The following is a 22,035-nucleotide window of genomic DNA, read 5'->3' as shown; positions in this document are numbered from 1 at the left end:
TGTTGCTGCAGTATTTATTGTGAAACTAATCATAGTATCACCTGGTGGGGATCAATATATCTGCTTAAATCTAAACAAATCCATTTTATCACCTAGACTTTAAAAACTGCTAATAAAAATAACCCGTAAGGTCATTCATTTTCTGATTTTCAAAGTATGTAGGTCATATAATCTTTGCAAATTTGGGATACTTTTGATTGAAGTATTTACTGACTGATTGATGGCTTTATTGCATTTCACTCTTGTTTTAACCAGGCTAAAAGCACAAAACCTGTCCCATCAGTCTTTGTGTAATCCTGGAAGTAGGAGACATGGAGTTCCTTTCCCCTGTGCGTTCCACAAACATTCCCTTGAGGTCATAATGTCATATAACTCATCCCTCAGCGTTATCAGTTAACAGCTACATATGTTGAAGATCACTGCAATCTGTTCAGCTTTACAAACAACTGTCTGATCTGAGATAACGCATGGATTAATACTCACCACATATGCATCTTACTGATTTATTCCACAATAAATTCTCCATTCAGTGCTTTTAAATCAAAATAAGCCCATTGCCAATCTCTGATTCTGCAATAGTTGGATTTAATTGCACCGTTCAAGCGACTCAGAGATGATTCCCAATGTATTGCTCCAACAAGTTATGTACCATATGATATTTTACATGGTATTTATACTGTCAATGAAGTTCTGACTGTTTGCCTTTTGTTTGTAGGTGCAGGAATACTGCGCTTCAACTTTGATATACCATGGAGAAGAGGTGATCCTGTCCTTCTGCAGCTAAAGAAATATTATCAAAGGTATAGTGGTACAATGGCGAATATTTTGCAAATTTCATGTTTTGTGTATTGTTGCAGCCGTATTATTGCATAGAAGTAGTTAATTGTCAAATATAAGATGTGGCATACTCATTTGTCATCATTTGCTGTCTTGATTCTCATCTAGTTTAGTAAAAACCAATACTGAGCTTTTGTAGTTTCACAAGGCAAACAAAAAGGTAAAGAGAGGAAAGGAAATGCAATCAGAAGTGCAAATTAAAGCGTCAATGCAGAGCAGATGGCCTAACAGATGAGATGGTTATACTTGACGTAGCTCAGCGGTATACATTTTCTTCATATCAGTATTTAATACACGACTCTCTGGAGTACCTGATTTTTATTGATCAATTGTGCCTTTCTGCAGTCAGTTGTTTCAGGGAATTAGCTTTGTTGTTATTGCTAAATTCACCCCTTAAAAGTGATATAAGGCCCCTCAGATTAATGTCAGGGTTTTGATCATCCCATCAGGGTTTATTTTGCAATAATGACCAACTGACTGTACATTATCTCTTACTTTTCTATAGTTACAGTTTTTATAGTCAAGGATTGCTGAACAAAAACACCTCAAGGAGTCTACATAAAAGTCATAAAAATGGTTGTTTTGGTGGCTCACGTGACATTTTTTGGAATATAGTTGATCAGGTCTCTCTTCTCACTTGATTTCTTTCGTCCCACTGTTTTAAATCAGGCATTGTAACTTTCTTTATACAGTATAGCTGTTCTCGTGCTCTGAAACATATGCCTGGACTGTTTGTGCTAGTAATACAGCAGAAACGATTTCAAGGGCTATTCTACGAAAGACTAAAAATAGCCTAGTTCGGAGTGAAATTAAAATCGCATTCATGCAGTCCATCAAAACATTACATTAATGTCTCCTTCCCTCTCAGTTTCAAAATAGATGAACCCTTGAAAACCCTTCAAAACTGAACTAATCATGATGTGTGTGTGGTATTTATGCAGGGTATATTTAAACAAAATGAATGTAAGAAAATTGTACGTTTTGTTTCAGATCATGGGGAATTCATACGCGGGACAGCTGAAATCTGCCCGCTTTGAGGAAGCTCTTCACAACTCCATAGAGGCCTCATTAAGATCGAGCGGCGGCGACCCACAGCCCGTATTCACACAGCTGTATCTCGAGCCTGATCAGTATCCTAGCAACCTGGAAGGTAATCATTCGCCTTCAAAGGAATTGATTTAGATTTTTTCTTAATAATACATTACATTTTAAGGAAAAACATATGGTAGTGATTTTCTAAAACTTGGTCAAAGAAACTCTATTGCATCCATCAAAACGCTTCATATATGGCTCAGTCTATCTATAATTTAGGGTACATTTCATGTCCATTGATGATAATTGTTTAATCCAACAGTTTTCTTCAGACAAAATCATATTTTATCCAGTATAAAGAGAATATATATTATAATCTCACACATATGTTTTGTTCACCCTGTTTTCCAGTTTGCTTGAAATTGCCTTTATGTCCCTTAAATTCGTTTTTGCAATGTCCGCTTTTCAAATAGAGTAATAATGACTAAAACAATTTAAGTCAAGATTATCGATGTAAAATTTATTTCTACAATAGAAATACCATTAGAAAAATAGATTGTTTAAATACAATTTTCTTTCATTGATTAACCAGTTGTCTTTGATTGCTTGCTAATTGTTTAAGAACACTTGTTTGTACAATTGATGTGTATCCTGAAGAAGGCTTTGAAGCCGAAACGCATAGATCTACCTTTTTAACTATTTTAATGATTTAGCCCAGTCAATTAAAGGCTTTTTTTTTGTTACGAGTGCCTTGGAGTAATTTATCTTTCAAGAAAATATTTCATTTTACTCATGTCCACAAAAATTGTCAACTATGTTACTAACCAAACTAAGGAGCCCCGCACATGGCATGCAGAAAAAAAATAGTAGGCTAAATCATGTGCACGATTTACTATTTCGTTCCCTTGATTTTTAAATTGTGCGCACGATTTACTAATTCGTTCCCTCGATTTGCTAAATCATGCACTCGATTTATAAATCGAGAGAACGAATTAGTAAATTGTGTGCATGATTTAGCAAATCGAGGGAACGAATTAGCAAATCGAGGGAACGAAATAGTAATCGTGTGCACAATTAATTTTTTTTTCTTGCATGTCATGTTAACCAAACACCCCTGAAAACTAAAAAATGTTTTATCACAAAACCATGTGACCAGCGTCATGTGATGTCATTTACTTCCTCGGCTGACATTTTGAACACGTTATGGTACATTTTTTGTGTATTTGATCTCAAATTACCTATTTCCAAAGAGTATGTTAATTGCCCATCAACATTGTTGGGTACATTGTAATGGTTTGCAATATTTTTATGATTTTAATTTTAATTCATATTACAATTTGAGGTGAACATTATCAGGAAAATAACATTTGGTTTGCCAGATCAGGCCTGCCTTTGAAATTATGAGTCAAAATGATTAAACTATCAACAGTTTGTCCGTAACAGTTGACAAACTCACCAGCGAGAAAAAAACATTTTCTTTGTAATATCAAAATGGTCTTTAATAATAAAGCTTGGCAACTAGCAGATAAAATATATCAACTGAAAGTAATAGTTGTTTATTGGGGAAGGATATTGTTTTTACACTTTTCTTCTTGACGTGAAATGTACCCTAACTTATAGATTGACTCATATGCATGTGAAAGTGTGCATGTATAACAATAGCACACCTGTCTCTGGTTCTGCCCTCCAGATATTAAGCCCAAAATGGACCTAAGCATGAAGTCCAACCTGTCCAGCCATGTGCTGGTGAACTGCCAGTCGTCCAATTCCATTGATGATATGGATGACGAGGACGATTCAGACACCAGCAGCCCACCGCTGCCGTACCTTCAGGGCCCCCCTCCTGACGGCTGCTGCACTGTTGACGGTAGGTAAATTAATAGACGATTTGCAGCATATATTCCAGCTTCTGAAGTCATATGAAAGCATGGTGTTACGAAAAGAGCCATTTTTAAGTGCCAAGTCAGTGTCGAAGTGAAACGTATGGTAATGACATTGCAAAACTTTTGAAAAATAGTGTTAACAGTGACTCATTGTGCGTTTAGTTACATCAGCACAGTCGCTTTTCATTATATCGCTGACCTGAGTCATCTGTGCCCAGGGTTCTGTCAAGCGGGAAAGGATCTGCGCCTGGTTTCCATGGCAACAGAGTCTATCGAGGTTCCCACGGGGTTCAAGCTGGTTGGTGCCAAATCGTCCAGCATCCCGGAGCACATCCTCGTCTGTGCGGTGGACAAGCGCTTCCTGCCAGATGAGAATGGGAAAAATGCACTTTTAGGTTAGTGTTCCAATACAATTCCAGGACTTATATAGTCTGTATTATTATATAATTACTAATTATTAGGGATGCACCGATACCACTTTTTCTAGGTCGAGGACGATACCGATACTTTTATTTTTGGTACTTGCCGATACCGAGTACCGATACCTGTATTTTCATTGCATATGGAATTTTTTTTAATTCTGGGTACAGAACCAAAAGAAACCACTTTTTCTGTGAATTGTTATTTAAAGTAACAAAATCTGCCATTCAGAAGCAATAGTGAATATATTTTATTGCCTGATTAGGATGAATTGGGATGCACCGATACCGATACTGGTATCAGTATCGGCCCTATACTGCGCTCCTGTATTCATACTCCTACTCATAAAAATGCTTCGATACCAAACTAAGCCAACTAACGTTATACAAATTCTTTTGGTTTCTGTACTCAATATTTTAAAAAATTACAAATGCAATGAAAATACAGGTATCGGTACTTGGTATCGGCAAGTACCAAAAATAAAAGTATCGGTATAGGCCTAGTTCTGGGAAAAGTGGTATCGGTGCAACCCTGGTGTAAATCTTGGTCAGAAGCCTTTCTTCGCGGAGTCTTTCTGAAGAGTCTTTTGCAGTACGTAGTGATCCATGTTTGTGTGTTTGTGAAGGGTTTTCAGGGAACTGTGTAGGCTGTGGTGAGAAAGGGTTCCGCTACTTCACTGAGTTCTCCAACCACATCAACATGAAGTTATCCACTCAGCCGAAGAAGCAGAAGCACTTAAAGTACTACCTGGTGAAGAACTCTCAGGGTGCTCTGTGCAAGGGAACCCTCATCTGCTGGAAAGGTATCACACTTACATGCAAAATGCCGCAAGGCATAGACAGTGGACTGTCTTAAAGTTTTGATGCTGTTCATCATTTAAATTAACTACTTAGCAAATGGATTAAGATGTTGTATTTCAAGATGTTTTCCAAATTTAACTACCCTTTTGTTATATTTAACTAAATAAATAAATAAAAATACATTTTTGTTAAATATTTTGCTACATTTTATACTGAAGTTTATTCATTCAAATTGTATTTATTAAAAGTTCAAATTTATCTGATTAATTTAAATATCTATTTAATTGATAATTCAATACAATTTTTAAATTAATAAATTGATAATTAATGATCATTTACACAGAATATTTTTTTAAATTATTTACACAGAATAAATTATTTACACAGTATACATAAAATTATTTAAACATAATTTACACATTTAAGTATCATTGTTTTATTTAACAAAAAAATTTAGTATTTTCGCTACATTTCTAAACATTAAAAAAAATACATTTTTGTTAAATATTTTGCTACATTTTATACTGAAGTTTATTCATTCAAATTGTATTTATTAAAAGTTCAAATTTATCTGATTAATTTAAATATCTATTTAATTGATAATTCAATACAATTTTTAAATTAATAAATTGATAATTAATGATAATTTACACAGAATATTTTTTTTTATTATTTACACAGAATAAATTATTTACATAGTATACATAAAATTATTTAAACATAATTTACACATTTAAGTATCATTGTTTTATTTAACAAAAAAATTAAGTATTTTCGCTACATTTCTAAACATTAAATAATGCAAAATATTAAACTTAACAAATTAAGTGAGTCTGTTGGATTGGAATTAAAAATGTATTTGCAATTGTATATTATATTGTAAATTAATAAATTGATAATTAATGATTTATTCCATGAAAGATAAATTATTTACACAGAATACATACAATTATTTATTTGCTACATTTCTAAACATTAAATAAGGTAAAATGTTAAATTAAATGTCTGTTTAATTGCAGTGAAAATGTATTCGCAATTGTATTTTATTTTTTAAATTAATACATTGATAATTGATGATTTCTTTCATAAAGGTTAAGAAAATTATTCACAGAGAATATATTGTACAAATAATTATTTAAAGGTGTCCTATTATGCTCTTTTACAAAGTCTTGATTTTGTTTTGGGGGTGTACTAGAACAGGCTCTCATACTAGGTTGTTCGAAAAACACATTATTTTTCACATATTTTACATTATTACAACACCTCTCTCCCCAGTCTGGCATGAACGGCTCAAATAGTTCCTGTATCATATGAAGGCCCGCCTTCTGAAATACGAAATGTGCTGTGATTGGTTAGCTGGGCCAGTGTGTGCTGTGATTGGTTAGCTGGGCCAGTGTGTGCTGTGATTGGTTAGCTGGGCCAGTGTGTGCTGTGATTGGTTAGCTGGGCCAGTGTGTGCTGTGATTGGTTAGCTGGGCCAGTGTGTGCTGTGATTGGTTAGCTGGGCCAGTGTGTGCTGTGATTGGTTAGCTGGGCCAGTGTGTGCTGTGATTGGTTAGCTGGGCCAGTGTGTGTTGTGATTGGCAGCACTCGGCGCCTGGTCGGGAAATGTCACGCCCCTTACCATAGCCGCCTGCGAGCTTCAGTGTAAATATTGCGTCAATATCAAATCAATTTGAGCGCAATTTAAACCCAGATGATTGTAACCCCTCTAAGTTCTTCTGCCTTGGGAATGCTAGCGTGTCTCCAACATAGTGATAACACTCGTTGCCTTCTCTAGTGCAGCTCAACCAGGTCTCGTCCCATTCGTCGATATTTGTGATATCACAAATCCCGGAAAATATGCATTGTAGTCCAAACGAGTCGTTCGTTGTAGTTTTTGAAAAGTGATTTCTGTTAAATAAAATATCTCCTTTTGAATTGGACTTTGAGCTTTGTAACTTTGCAGATCTTTTTTATGCTCAAACAGCAACATTACAGACTAACTAAAGTTGAAAAAGTGAAAAGGCATAATAGGACCCCTTTAAAGATAATTTCCAAATTTAATTATCATAGTTTTTTTTAACAAAAACACACATTTTTGTTATATATTTTGATATATTTCTAAACATTAAATACAGTAAAAAATAAAAAGCTAAAAATTAAATCAATTTAAATGTCTGTTTAATTGCAAATAAAATAGACTTGCATTTGTGTTCTATTTTTAAATTTACAAATTCATAACTGATACAAAACAGTACTGTTTAAATTGAGAAAATAGGTCTTGAAGTGATCTTACTCTTATTCCAGACCTGTACCAATGAGGGAAAAAATGCAGTGTTGCCGATATATTCTGCATCCTTCCCATCCATGTATTATACATAACATTGTTACTGAATCTGTTTGATTTGAAAGAGACAGATGGTTCACTTGACTTTACCTGTGCATTTTTTTTATTTGTTTCATTTTCAGAATGTAAGACAAGGCCATTCTCGGGCAGTGCTTCTTCATCCAAGCCTAGTTCCTCATCCTCACTAAGCAGCAAAGAAAATGGAGACACAAATGGCCACAGTCCATCTCCCTTCCCCCTCTCAGGTGAGTGCATGTGTGGACCAGCAAATATTACAAGCCTTGTCACACAATATTCTATTTTTCACCGTCCAGAGTTGTTTCTCATGTGAAAGCACGTCATTTTAAAGCTCTGGAGCACATAAGAGGAGCGGGGTAAGAGAACACATGCTGCATCTGTCCAGTGGAGGATGACCATCGTGCGCAGAGGTCATGTTCTGTCCTGGGGGGAGGGTCCATACGGGGGTAGGGAGGGAAACCTGCGGTTAAAGAGGGGTGGGGGGCTACTCAGCATTTGGTGACATCTGGCTGGAGGCCACACAGTGTTTACCCAACAGTGTTTGGTGAAAGAAAGCAAGTCATTGTCTCTTTCTTCCTCACAACACCATTCAGAGAGACGGGCAGCTGGCAGCAGAGTGCGTCCATTAGTGGCGATAGCAGTCTTTTACAATGCACAAAATAGGTTTAGGAGAAGGGCTCATTATTGCAAAACAAATGTAACATATTTTCCATATCTTCTTAATTTCCCATGAAGAGTAAAAAAATAAACCTGCATTGATAAGAAGTTATTGTTTGATCCACAGACTCGCCTCCTGCCCGCATGCAATCGGGCTCATCCTCAGGGATTTTTGGACCCCCGGAGCTGGGCTTCCTCAAACCGTTGAACACACTGACCCACGGGACCAAGACTTTACCGATCGGTACAGGATATTTGTCTCATTTTGAATTTCAAGTAGCATTGATTGCTCATCATACCAAGCTAAAAAGCCATAGAAAATGTTGTATTAAAGTACAACTTGCTTTCGCGTTGAAACGTTCAGTGCAAGCAGTTGTTAAAATGATTTTGAACCATTCAGTGTGCTTGTTAATTAGTGGTGCTTGCTAAAGAAAACATCACTATATTCTATATATAATATTCAATATATACTATTTCTCATGTTTTGGATTAGAAATGTAAACAAACCACACTGTACATTCAGCCTTAACATTAAGCAGCCAACCAGTTATTGTATTTAAAGACCATTTTTAATTATCTTTGTTATATTCAATATAAAAACACGGTTTTGTTAAATATTTGACTATTTTGTTTGAACATTAAATAGGTTCAAATGTTAAAGTTGAAAGTTTATCAAATTAATTTAAATGTCTATTTAATTGACAGTTTGGATGTTTTTGCATTTTTAAATTAATAAATTGATAATGTTTCTTCCATAAAAGTTGTTTAAACAGAATATAAAATGCATAGAATTATTTAAATATAGTTTTCAAATTTCATTATAATTGTTTCGTTAAACAAAAACACGTTAAACACAACAATAAATAAGATAAAATATTAAAATTGAAATTTATTTGCATTTGTATTGTATTTTTTAAATAATAAATTGTTAACAACCAATTATGGTCAATTTTGTGTTCCAAATGGTGTTCGCTGCTTCATTGTTTGTTTTTCTCCACAGAAGGATAGAATGAATCCCTTCTCTGAAGGTCATTTGTATTGGCTGCTTACACAACCCCTTTTGCAAGCACACACACATTAACTCGCTCCAAATCATCAATATAAGACCAGAAATTCTCTATTAAGGGTTTTAATGTCAGCCCCACGCTTCAAGTTCCCTGCAATTGACGTTTAACATATATGTGCTCTATGTGTCAGGAATATTAGATGTAAAAGTGGCCCAGCAGTTCATTATCAATATGCCATCAGTTAAAGGAAATCAATAAACTGTGCTGCACAGGACCCATTCTCCTTCAGAAATGAGCGAGAATGCTTTCCTCCCTATTGAATTTGTGTGTAGGTTGGGGTGTTTGCATAGTTTGTCACTAGAAGAGTGGACATTAGCCATTAATGTGTCAAACATGACACCCCTCTGGGCACTTGTAATAAATTGTAATACATTTTCTAATAAATTTTAGCCTGAAAAGGTGGTTTACGAATGGTGCATATAAATATATATTTTTTTAAATCTGCATATTTAAGTGATTTCTAAAGGATCATGTGATACTGTAAAGACTGGAGTAATGATGCTGAAAATTCAGCTTTGCATGACAAGAATAAATTACATTTTAAAATATATATTTAAATAGAAAACAGTTGTCTTCAATTGTAAAAAATATTTCAGAGTATTACTGTATTTTTGTGATTAAATCAATGCAGCTTTGATGACTTTGAGACCCCATGCGTATAAATGGTTCTCCACACTGTTTTACTGACTTCCAAACTTATTTTTTGCTGTTCAGTTCCCACTGCCCTGCGAGTAAACAGTCTAACTAATGGTCTGAGTATGGACGGACGGTCCAGTCTACTGAGCCCGCCTCATACAAACCCACTGGCCACACCTACTCATGGCTATAGGGCCACAGAACCAGGAGACAGTCCAGGTAAGCATTAAACCAGCCAATCACAATGCTGCCTGATAGAGCTGCACGATTAATCGTTAAAAGATCGCGATCTCGATTCAAACCCCCATGCAATCTAATTTCTAAATGACAACGATTCCCCGTGTCTATTAAACCTTTGACAAAGTCTTAAAACATTCAAATTGAACATTCAAATCTGCGTTCGCTCTGCCGCTGACACGGAGGGAGAGAGCAGTTAGCATGTTTAGGTAAAAACAAAACAGTCTTTTCAACTACACAGTATTAGTTCTGTCTTACAATCATTCATATTATCACAGAAATACTGGAATGAAAGTCTATAGTTCGGATATAAACATTGATGTCTATGGTTGCGATCAAAATAGAGCAAATCCCCTTTTGAAAGTAACTGGCGCTTCAAATAACGTTTGTGTCGATTGCATTATTTCGCCACTAGGTGGCGACAGGTGACTGTTAAAAAATGTATCATTCATTCAAGAGATTCGTTCAAAGCCGCTCATTCTTCCAGTAATGAAATTCACTGAAAGTCACTGAATTATTCATTCAAACCACTTTTTCATAATTTGTGACCCTGGAGCACAAAACCAGTCATAAGTAACACGGGTATATTTGTAGCAATAGCCAAATATACACTGTTTGGGTCAAAATGTTTGATTTTTCTTTTATGCCAAAAATCATTAGGATATTATGTAAAGATCATGTTCCATGAAGATATTTTGTACATTTCCTACTGTAAATATATCAAAACTTAATTTTTGATTAGTAATATGCATTGCTAAGAACTTCATTTGGACAACTTTAAATGCGATTTTCTCAATATTTTGATTTTTTTGCACCCTCAGATTCCAGATTTTCAAATAGTTGTATCTCGGCCAAATATTGTCCTCTCCTAACAAACCATACATCAATGGAAAGCTTATTTATAATCTCTCAATTTCAAAAAATTGACCCTTATGACTGATTTTGTGGCCCAGGGTCACATTGTAATATTAAAAATTGGTGTAGCCTATTACATATATTATATTTTAAATACATATATATTATCATGTTTAATAGTTTTAAAAATAATTCATTCAAATTAATTAAACACATTTTCAAACAGACTGCAGCAATTAATATTATATCACACATCATTTAGTTTACTTTAGAATCGTGATCTCTATATGGGACAAAAAAAATAGTGATTCTCAATTTATCCAGAATCGTGCCGCTCTTCTGCCTGCTCATGCATCTCATTAGTGGTCAAGCTCATCAGATGTTTTTAAAAGGCATCATGAAATACACTGTGCATCTTGATGCTAACAAGCATGTTCCATCCTGCGCTCTTTCTTGCAGCATCCTCTGCAATGTCATCCGGTCCGCCTAAAAAGCGTCACCGCAGCTGGCACCCCACGTCTCTCGTCCCTTTCCCGGCCACGGCCGTCCCTGTGCCAGCCATCCGCCCGCTGACGTGCAGCTCTGGTGGGTCTGACTTCATCATCCTCAGCCTGATGTTTGTAAATGCTGCTGTCGGTCAGTTCATCAGGCTGTTTATGCATGGTCCTGAGTGGAAAACAGCCATGAATTTGATTATTTAGAATACTTTTTTGCACAAAGAAAACAAAAATAACGACTTTATTCAGCATTTTCGTCTCTACTGCGTCACTTAGGACGTGGGTTCACGACAGTATCATGACGCGAGCGTGTGGCGGCGCCGGCGCTGACCCAGATTCGGCGTGATGACATCATTACGTCATTACGCCCGGATCTTCGTAACTTTACAGTTGAACCACTGATGTCACACGGACTACTTTGTCGATCATCTTGGTACTTTTCTGGACCTTGAACGTGGTAGTTACCTTGCTGTCTATGGGAGGGTCAGAGAGCCCTCGGATTTCATCAAAAATATCTTAAATTGTGTTCCGAAGATGAACGAAGGTCTTACGGGTTTCGAACAACACGAGGGTGAGTAATTAATGATTTCATTTTGTTGTATGTATCAATATATAGCTATATATTGTCAATGCATATATTGCTGTATATTGAAAAATACAAGCACCAGTTTCCAATATATGGAAATGTATTATGTAATATATAGCATTATATTTTGGAGTATATTACGATATTTTTTCGTTTCGTAAGGGACGTGACATTTTCCATCCACAAGGATGCTTTATTCATTGTTTTCATATAAACAGAGGTGAAGGGTCATGCTAAAGTAGGTTCTGAACTGTTTAGCAGCAGATTGGAGGGTTTATGCTTTGGAGATCCATGCACTGTGATCCTGTAGCTTAGTTTCCTTGTCCTCACCATTGATTGGAGTGTCATGTTAACAAAGCATGGGACTGAAGAGATCCATCCAACGTATTATCAAGTTTCCACAATGGCTTGACAGCGCATTCTGTGTGTTCCAATACAAAAAGTACATACATGTAAAGTTTTGCTCCTTCGTTCCAGGTTCTTTACTGTCCCTGACCAATCAACAGCCTCCATCAGTGTCAGGGGTCATACAACCCCAACCAATCACAGCGGGAGAAACTGTCATCATCCCTGACAACCTTCTGAACTCCTCCGGGGTCCGACCAGTCCTTCTCATTGGTCAGTCTTCATAACAGGCTTATGTATTAAAAGCTCATATAGTTATATTGACTTTCATAGTATTTTTTTCCCATACTGTGGAAATCAATGGGGACCAGCAACAGGTTTGGAGTAAATGATTGGATGAACTATCCCTTTAATTTGATGAAAACGTCATTGCAACAATTTTTAGGGGCCAATATATATAAATTTCTGATTTAATATCTTGATATTTTTCAAAGTAGTGATATTTGTTGTTTTTTTCAAAATAATAAAATATATAATATTCTTACAAAAATTTTTTTAACCTTATTAAGTAGACGTGATCCTATAAAGACAAGTTAGCAGGCTAACGTTTAGATTAAAAAGCTAGCAATGTCAGATTAATTTGATTGACAGTATCAGATATATAATAATATTTAACTTACATTTAAGAATTTAAACAGCAAAGAGTGATAATAAGAACTAGTCGTAAACTGCTCAGCAACATTTTTGTCAATTGAAAAAAATGTAATTAAATTTAAAACAATATTAAAGAAATATATTATTTTTATATATTTTATATTTTTAACAATATATTAATACATATTTTTAACAAAACAGCTTTTAAAGTACTTAATCTACATATTAAATAGATTAAATATTAAATCAATAGATAGATAGATAGATAGATTGATTATTGATTTATAGATATAGATATATATGTGACTTTGGACCACAAAACCAGTCATAAGGGTCAATTTTTTCAAATTGAGATTTATACATCACTGAATAAATAAGCTTTCCATTGATGTATGTATTTGTTAGGATCGGACAATATTTGGCCAAGATACAAGTATTTGAGCATCTGGAATCTGAGGGTGCAAAAAAATATAAATATTGACAAAATTGCCTTTAAAGTTGTCCAAATGAAGTTCTTAGCAATGCATATTACTAATCAAAAATTAAGTTTTGATATATTTACGGTAGGAAATGTACAAAATATCTTCATGGAACATGATCTTTACTTAATATCCTAATGATTTTTGTCATAAAAAAATCGATAATTTTGACCCATAATGTATTTTTGGCTATTGCTACAAATATACCGCAGCGACTTAAGACTGGTTTTGTGGTCCAGGGTCACATATGTAGATAGGAAGACAAACATTGAAAAACATTGTTAAGAAAGATAGCATAATCTGAAATACTATTTTACATCCAGGTCAATTTTACAGAAATAGGTTCATCACAGTACACAATATACCCAGATCTCTCGAGTTACTTCATCTTTAAGTGTTTGGATGTGTGTGTGAACTTGTTTGTTTGAATGTTTCTCTCCAGGTCAAGGCACTTTGCCGTACTTCTTTGGCAATGTGGGTGATCTGGTGGTGAGCCCCCTGCTGGTGAGCTGCTATAAGGGCCGAGAGCTAAATGAGAAGACCCTCGCCAGTCTGGGGATGTCAGCAAGCCAGTTACTCACCACAGAGACCATGATACTGCTCACACTGCAGTACCTTGCTCGGCTGGGTAAACAACACTGACAAACAAGACGTTTTAATGCATGTCAAATAAGTTTTAATGCATCAGTAACATGAATTGATTTTGGAAAAGAGTGCACAGCTTGTTAAATATCTTATTTCAAATGCATCTAGCTCAAGTATTACGCAAGAACAATGAGTGCTCTCTTTATAGTGATGTGACTATTCCTTTTCCTGTCTTCAATGCAGGTACGGAGCAGATCCCGTTACGGGAAGAGTTTGAGCAGATCGTACTGAAGGCCATGCTGTGCGGTCCGACCGGCCCTCCCGTGTCCCCCTCCCAGCTGCCCTGGTTAGCTCGAATGGAGGCCAGTGTGTCAGGGGGCTGCGTTCAGGTGCTGGTCAGCCACGGCTCTCTGGGCGAGGGCATCTCTGAGTCGCTGCGCTCACTGAGTGAGACGCCATCACAGCAGCAGCAGTGCCTGCCCAACTACGTGCTCATCATCTGCACCTCCAAAAGTGGAGCGAATGAGTTCTGCGTGCTAGTGTTGGGTACGTTCTGCTGCTCTCAAAGACTTAAAGGGGTCATCGGATGCCCATTTTCCACAAGCTGATATGATTCTTTAGGGTCTTAATGAAAAGTCTATAATATACTTTGGTTAAAATTTCTCTTTGGTTAAAAAAAACAAAATTTTTACCCTGTCAAAATCAGCTTTTCAGTGCATGTCCCTTTAAATGCTAATGAGCTCTATTTACCCCGCCCCTCTTTTCCATGGTGTGACGAGCCGTTAGCTTTAGCCGAGTCTGTAAACTTCGCATTCATCCATCGTAAAACTTGCTAACTAGCACATTATTAGGAAAGGCGATTTGCAAAGATTCATAAAACACATTATACTCACTTCTTCTGTAGGTGAAGCTGGATCACGAATGATTCGCGCAAACATAAACGCATTTAGGCAGATCGGGGGATGCATTCCCTTCAAAAACCAACTTAATCCAACTTAATCCACTTAATCCAACTTAATCTTTAGTGGCTCAGCCGCATTCATCGTGAAACTTGCTAATTAGCACATTATTAGGAAAGGCGATTTGCAAAGATTCATAAAACACATTATACTCACTTCTTCTGTAGGTGAAGCTGGATCACGAATGATTCGCGCAAACATAAACGCATTTAGGCAGATCGGGGGATGCATTCCCTTCAAAAACAAACGTGATGCACTGCGTCTTCAGCGGCTCAGATGTCAGGAGTAAATGACGACTGCTATATTCATTACATCCAACAACAAAACACCTCAATCGCTTAGGAGACATTCTTATCTACCCCTGCTCTGGCGTCAAAACAATGGCGGACTGATGACAGCTCACTCAGGGCGGGTCTAAGGTAAAACACCAGTGTCAGTCAACAATCGTGGGAGGGGCCTGTGCAGAACTACGTCATTCTGTCAAGAATCTCTGTGCGTGCCGTAGTTATTTTGACGCGACTGACCCGAGTTCGAATCCGCCTTTTGCCGAACTTTTTTTCTCCCTTTTCAATTCTCATATCACGAAAAGGCATTTATTTTCAATAAAAATGAAGGAAATAATCGAAAAGTTGAAAATAAAGTATCCGGTAGGGTTAGGGTAGGTGTAGGGAGGGCTTTTATTGTCCCAGTAAGGGTTAGGGTTAGGCATCCATTTAATCATTTGAATTAAAATTATAATTTACACTTTATACGTTATTATTGCATACTGTTTTATAATGTACTACAATACTGAGGTGCAGATAATTTCCACTATTTGCAATAAGTAGTATAAATAGCTGAAAATCCTGCTCTTTTAACAGTGTGAATAGAATATATAGTTATTTGCACTTAGTGTAAATAGCATCAATCGGTAAAAAAATATGCTATTTTCATTTGGTGTAAATAGCATCTATCGCTATTTACACTAGGTGCAAATAGCTGCTGCCAAAGTTTAATTTTAGTCCATTTCCATGCTATAAATGCCAATTAAGGAGTCTAAAGTCACACTGTTGGCTTATTAAGAATCAATAAAGCTGAATGTTTTTTGAACAAGGTGTGTCATTGTCTTATATGTGACCCTGTGCTGTTGTTTTTCTCAGGTAAATATCAGTCTCGAGCCTTGGCGGAGAGCATGCTCTCTACCAATGAGTTTCTGAAGGAGATCAGCTATGAGCTCATCACCGGGAAAGTTAGTGTGCTCGCCTCGCACTTCCAGAGCACCTCATTAGGTGAGTCTCAGTGCAACAATTTAGTGGTCGGTGATCCATCGGTTTTCATCATCTTATCATTGTCTTTTATTTAGAAATTAATTTAAGAATATAGATGTAAGCAGCAGTTTTGGGGCCAAGAACGCAAATGTTACTCACATTGCAATTTGTGTGGTCACTGCACCCTCTTTGGTGAATTTAGGACGTAGTTCAAAAGCTAAACATAATTTAGGATGAGATTGTAAATTATTTTTTTGACAATTTATGAATCTAGACCACACTCAAAATGTGTAAGTTGAAAGGTTTTGTTGTTGTTATTTTTTTGTCTCTACTGTGCATTTATCGTTCAATGTTTGTGGTCTATTCATTTTTTTTTAAGTGTTTTGAAAGAAGTCTCTTATGCTCACTAATAAATACAGTAACTATATTTTTAGTTTTATATAAAAAAAACTAAACTTTTTTTAACTAGTCAAAATACAGTAAAAACAGTAATATAGTGAAATATTACAATCTAAACGAATCTGTTTCTGAAAGAAATAACCCTAAGGAATCAAGGAAAAAAGTGTTTCTCGGCCACAACGTTTAAAATTTATAAGCCGAAATGCTTTTTTGTGCAGTGGCATTGACTTTATCAGTTGTACATTTACTGTTCAAAAGTTGGTGGTTGATTATTATTATTATTTTTAAATGTTTTGAAAGAAGTCTCTCATGCTCACCAAGGCTGCATTTTTTGATCAAATATACAGTAAAAAAGTAATGTTATTACAATCTAAACTAACTTTTCTGTTAATATATTTTAAAATATAATTGATTACTCTTATGGCAAAACCAAATGTTCAGCAGCCATTACTCCAGTCATTGTGATATGCTGATTTAGTGCTAATAAATAACATTTATTATTATCCGTGTTGAAAACAGTTTTGTGGAAACAGTGTGATACATTGTTTTTTCAGGATTCTTTGATGAATAGAAAGATCAATTGAACTGAATGAATTTGAACAATGTATTTACTGTCTTTACTGTTACTTTTGATCAATGTAATGTGACCTTGCTGAATAAAAGTGTTACTTTCTTTCAAAGAAACTTTTCAGATTTTTGAATTATAGCATGTGCATGTGTCTCCTTATTAATTTCAAATCGATTGTGGCGCTACAGGCGACAACATGGACAAACAGCTGGTTCGGTACCAGCGTAAGCGCAAAGACCGCGTGGTTCAGCCATTTCAGGGACATCTGACCGAATACATCCACTCCCAAGAGGCCGCAGCCATGCTACCAGAATCAGGGCCAGGTGAGCCTTTGCTGTCTCCAGATGCCATGATAAAACTTTATATTTGGCACTTGAAAATGCTGATTGACTTTTGATGTGTTGCAGATCTGCTGAGTGATGGCTTTCAGATACACCCTCCGCAGCTGAGCGTTGCACGCAGCCTTTTGTCACAGGTGTGTGCTATCGCCGACTCAGGGAGCCAGAGCTTAGATCTGGGCCGCTTCTGTAAAGTGGACTTCCTGATATTGGTGCCGCCGTCACATGTCCTGGTTCACCAAACCGTCCAGCGAATACAACAATCAGGTACGTCACAGCAGAAGAGACGATATTGCCGATTTGAAGGGATATTCAACTTGTTTTCAATGTCAAGCCCACTGTTTTAAGAAACGTATGAACCTTTCACAAAAACTTGCCTGGACAGTTAAACGGATTGCTCACCAATGGAAATGTGTAATTTACTCACCCTCATGTTGTTCCAAACCTGTACAAATTAGTTTCCTTCATCATCTTCTTCTTCTTTATTCCGCTTTGAGTCTATGGCAGCCCATAGAACTGCCTGTGGGAAAGTTAGGAAATTTGGCACACAGATAGAGGACAGTCTCAACATTAGTCTCTAACGCAAACCCTGTAGCAACACCAACAACTCAAATTTGCGCTCATGTTTATGCTACTAACTTTTGAACTGTAAAAAAAATAAAATAAATTGAACCTTGGCTCATGCCGAGTCAAATGCACACCAAACTTTGCATTTCTAATGGCCAAGATTTTTCACAATTTTGAATTATTTTAAAACAGCACCCCCTTTTGGTCAAAATTTAAAACGAATGATCAAAAAATGCTAATAGCTTTTAATTATTGTTGCCTATTTTAATGAAACTATTCTTGATAGATTCCTTGGATCATGCCGAGAATGTCAACATCAATTATACTTGCAGTTGGCCATTTAGAATTTCTTTGAAAACCTACTTTTTCGAGCTCATCCTAGACCGTTGGTCTGATTTTTACCAAAGTCGGGCAAAAAGTTATCAAAAGGTTTTTGATTGACCAAACAGTTCTCGAATAACGCATCAATAGCTATGTTTCCATCACCCTATTTTAATGCGCATTTTGAAGTATCGCATGAGAAACGAGTGATGAAAACGCCAAATTTCGAATAAAAATTTGCAAAAAAGTTTTTACGCTTGCTTGAGGTGGTTTTTGACTTGTGCGAAAAAGGGTTGATGCGAATAATGGGAGATGGAAATGCATTTTGCGAACAAATTCCTCCATGCGCATCAAAAAAGTCACATGACTTTGCGCTATGGGATGGCAAAACCTGACTAACCAGCGGACCGATCTTAAATTCGCAACTTTGGATGGAAACCCGGCTAGTGAAATTGTTAGCATGATGCCAAGCTGATTCTGAGGCTGCAACTCTGCAACACTTTGGCATATTGACATTTGGCATATATTTTATGTTGTTGTCCTCATGTCTTTGCTAGGCGTCCTGATAGATCTAGGAATAGAGGACGACTCATTAGCGCTGCAGAAGTCTGACAAGTATGTGGTGCGTCTGGACGCGGAGGTCCACACAAAAATGGAGGCCTTCATGAGGAAGGTCAAGCAGAACCCTTATACGCTCTTCGTCCTCGTTCACGACAACTCGCACGTCGACCTGACCAGGTGAGAAAAACAACGACGAGCGCTTTGTAAAAGCGACTGTCAGAAAGGTCAGTGTTAAGACGTCTTGTCTTTCTTCTCTCTCTCCGTCAGCGCTCTGTCAGGGTCGGTTTGTCACGGGGAGTTGCAGGGATTGGCCGACCGCGTGGTGAACTGTCCGGAGGTTCTGGAAGCAATTAACTTGCTGGTTCTGCAGGTCAGCTGCTTCCCGTTCACCCTGCAGAGCCGTCAGTCACGCATCAGTCCCCTGAATGAAGTGCACTGGCCCAACACTGAGAACCCGGTGAGTTTCTCTGACCCCGAGAAGAACTGTAAAGGAATTTATGGAGGACAGATGAGACTTCAGCTACTGTAAATGAGATGATTGACAAGCATTTTAAGAGTATATGCGTACACTACAGCTTAAAATGTTGAGGTCAGTAGTATGTTTTTTTTTTTAAATGCATACTTTTATTCAGCAGGGATGCATTAAATTGATCAAAAGTGACAGTATAAGACATTTATAATGTCAGCAATATTTCTGTTTCGGATAAATGCAGTTCTTTTGAACTTTCTGTTCATTAATAATCCTGAAAATATTTCACAAAAATATGAAGCAGAACAACTGTTTTCAACATTGTTTCTTGAGCAGCAAGTCAGCAGATTACATTTACATTTACATTTAGTCATTTAGCAGACGCTTTTATCCAAAGCGACTTACAAATGAGGACAATAAAAGCAGTCAAAACTTAACAAAAGAGCAACAATATATAAGTGCAAATGACAATAAAAGAGTTGGGTTAAGAGTGGGTTTCTTAAGAAGTGGGGTTATACGAGCCTGTTTAAATGTTGAGGGAAAAACACCAGTGTGAAGGGATGTGTTAACGATGTGAGTGAGTGCAGGTACAACAGATGAAAATTCAAAATTCAATTCAACCCAAAAATTCATTTAAATTCTGCACAAACACAAAGCTATAAGACTTCTGAAGACTGTGAATATATATTATGGTGTTTTTTTGTTTGCTGTGTTGTTTATGTTTAACAGGAGAGAGAAAATAATTCAGAATTCAGATTAGAATGATTTCTGGAGTAATTATGCTGAAAATTCAGCTTTGCATCACATGAATAAATTTCCTCTTGAAATAAAATATATTACAATAGAAACCAGTTTTTCAAAATTATAATAATAATATTTCAGATATTACTGTTTTACTGTATTTTTTTTAAAGAAATAAATGTGGTCTTGGTGAGTCTTCTTTCAAAAAAATGTTTTCAATGGTAACGTACATAAACACATTTCATGCACTAATTTAGCGGCAAACTGCCAAAAGTTTGCAACATTTATCCATATGAAATTTAATTGAAGATGATCTTTTTAATTAAGAGTTTTCTCATGATCCTTTTATGTAGTTTTATTGTAGGTCTCCAATTTTGAGCAAAGCAATCTCCAGAATAGTGTTCAATGTTGTTGTTGAAAAAATGATGTTGAAACTTTTTTGTTTCGTGCCTCATTTTTAAATATGTGGTTTCAGCCTTGATCTTTGATGTTGGATAGTTCAAGTTTTTTTGGTTTACCATTTTGGGCGTTTTTGCAATGGGTAGTCGCCATTATTGTTTGCTTTTTTCTCTGTGAATAAAGTCTTTCCAACACATTCTGTGCTTTGTGGCTCAGTATCCAGGAAGTTTGTAACTATTAAAAAATCTTTACTGCAGCCGTTTCAATCCAAATTCACACAATCAGTAAAGCAATCACATTTTTAGCACACTGCGTGTGACAGAGATTCATATTCATCAGACACATAAAAATAATCTGGATTATTGTATAATGACCTAGATGTGTTTATAGACACACTAAAAGCATTTGCAGGCAAGAACTAAAAGAAGTAAAAAGAGAACAACACTGTTTTGCTCAGAGAAGTAAAATGGATGTGTTTGCATGTCACAGCAGGCTGAGGCTTCTCCTAAGGACCTGGTCTACTTTGGGCTGAAGGACTACAGCAGCTCCCTGCAGTGGGGAGTAGCGAGTCCAATCCTCCGATGTGACGACGCTTTTGAGCGGATGGTCAAAACCCTGCTGGAGAGGTCAGTCCCAGTTTCATGTCCACTCAGAATGTACTTCTAAAATAAAAATACAATTTTTATTTAAATCAATTTCTCAGTATCCCCGTACCACTTTTTTTTTTTTTTTCTTTTGTTGTTCTTTTATAGTTTATGTACCCATTTAATTATTTCGCGCTCTCTCTCCCTTTAATTGTATTTATGGTTTTTTTTTTGTCTCTATAAACATTCTCAACACAATTGTTACACACACACTTCACATAAATGCATGTATATCCTACTTTGTGTTCTACATGTTTTGTATCAATGGTATCGTCTAAGTATGTATTGTCTTATGTACCGCTTTAAAAACTACAAGAAGCAAATGACCTTCCTTTTTAACTGCTTTTACATTGTAAATGCATAATTATATCTTTAAGTTCATCTCAGACCACTGTTATTTTGCTATAAATGGAATACTATTTTAGTTTTTGTCTGCAGTTTGAATTAGTTTTTTATTTTAATATTTTCTTTTTTATTGTAATTTTTGTTTTTAGTGATTTTTGTCATATTCTTTTTTTTATATATATATAGTTATTATTTTTTATTTCAGGTTTAGTTTGAGTTATTTTAGTACATCAAGTAAAACTAAATAAAATCAAGAAATATTTCTACTAACACTTTAGATTATGGAACACTTATTTTCCCCTGAATAAACTCCTAACTTGCTGCTTATTTGTAGTAAGTAGTTGTTGTTGTAGTTATGTTTAGGTATTGGGTCGAGTTGAGGAATCTAGAATATGGTCATGTATTAATATGTGCTTTATAATTACTAATAAACAGCCACTATGCTATACATATGCATGCTAATGAGCAGCTAGTTAATAGTGAATAGCGTTCCGTAATGTAAACCTTTAACATATTTCCATGGAAACTAGCTGGATTAAAATAAGTATGTTTTTTTTTTT

At 36.0% G+C, this 22,035-nt stretch overlaps 1 protein-coding gene across 1 annotated transcript in view; it reads left to right on the top strand.

The window, feature by feature from the left end:
• Nucleotides 1-22,035, top strand: part of LOC107727544 (GREB1-like protein) — a 62,760-nt gene that overhangs the window by 25,434 nt on the left and 15,291 nt on the right. Inside the window, exons 2-19 of the mRNA XM_016537435.1 lie at nucleotides 716-800; nucleotides 1,828-1,987; nucleotides 3,560-3,736; nucleotides 3,971-4,147; nucleotides 4,798-4,974; nucleotides 7,424-7,546; nucleotides 8,104-8,220; nucleotides 9,758-9,898; nucleotides 11,231-11,356; nucleotides 12,332-12,472; nucleotides 13,775-13,960; nucleotides 14,161-14,463; nucleotides 16,016-16,144; nucleotides 17,279-17,413; nucleotides 17,498-17,695; nucleotides 18,874-19,054; nucleotides 19,145-19,334; nucleotides 20,976-21,112. Coding sequence (XP_016392921.1) covers nucleotides 1,831-1,987; nucleotides 3,560-3,736; nucleotides 3,971-4,147; nucleotides 4,798-4,974; nucleotides 7,424-7,546; nucleotides 8,104-8,220; nucleotides 9,758-9,898; nucleotides 11,231-11,356; nucleotides 12,332-12,472; nucleotides 13,775-13,960; nucleotides 14,161-14,463; nucleotides 16,016-16,144; nucleotides 17,279-17,413; nucleotides 17,498-17,695; nucleotides 18,874-19,054; nucleotides 19,145-19,334; nucleotides 20,976-21,112 — 2,795 coding nt within the window. The 5' untranslated portion in view covers nucleotides 716-800; nucleotides 1,828-1,830. The remainder of the gene's footprint in view (nucleotides 1-715; nucleotides 801-1,827; nucleotides 1,988-3,559; nucleotides 3,737-3,970; nucleotides 4,148-4,797; nucleotides 4,975-7,423; nucleotides 7,547-8,103; nucleotides 8,221-9,757; nucleotides 9,899-11,230; nucleotides 11,357-12,331; nucleotides 12,473-13,774; nucleotides 13,961-14,160; nucleotides 14,464-16,015; nucleotides 16,145-17,278; nucleotides 17,414-17,497; nucleotides 17,696-18,873; nucleotides 19,055-19,144; nucleotides 19,335-20,975; nucleotides 21,113-22,035) is intronic.

The sequence above is a fragment of the Sinocyclocheilus rhinocerous genome, unplaced genomic scaffold, assembly GCF_001515625.1.
Source record: "Sinocyclocheilus rhinocerous isolate Xijiao unplaced genomic scaffold, SAMN03320098_v1.1 scaffold306, whole genome shotgun sequence".
NCBI lineage: Eukaryota > Metazoa > Chordata > Actinopteri > Cypriniformes > Cyprinidae > Sinocyclocheilus > Sinocyclocheilus rhinocerous.
Note: the sequence above shows the minus strand (reverse complement) of the source record. Positions and strands in the feature narration are given on the sequence as shown.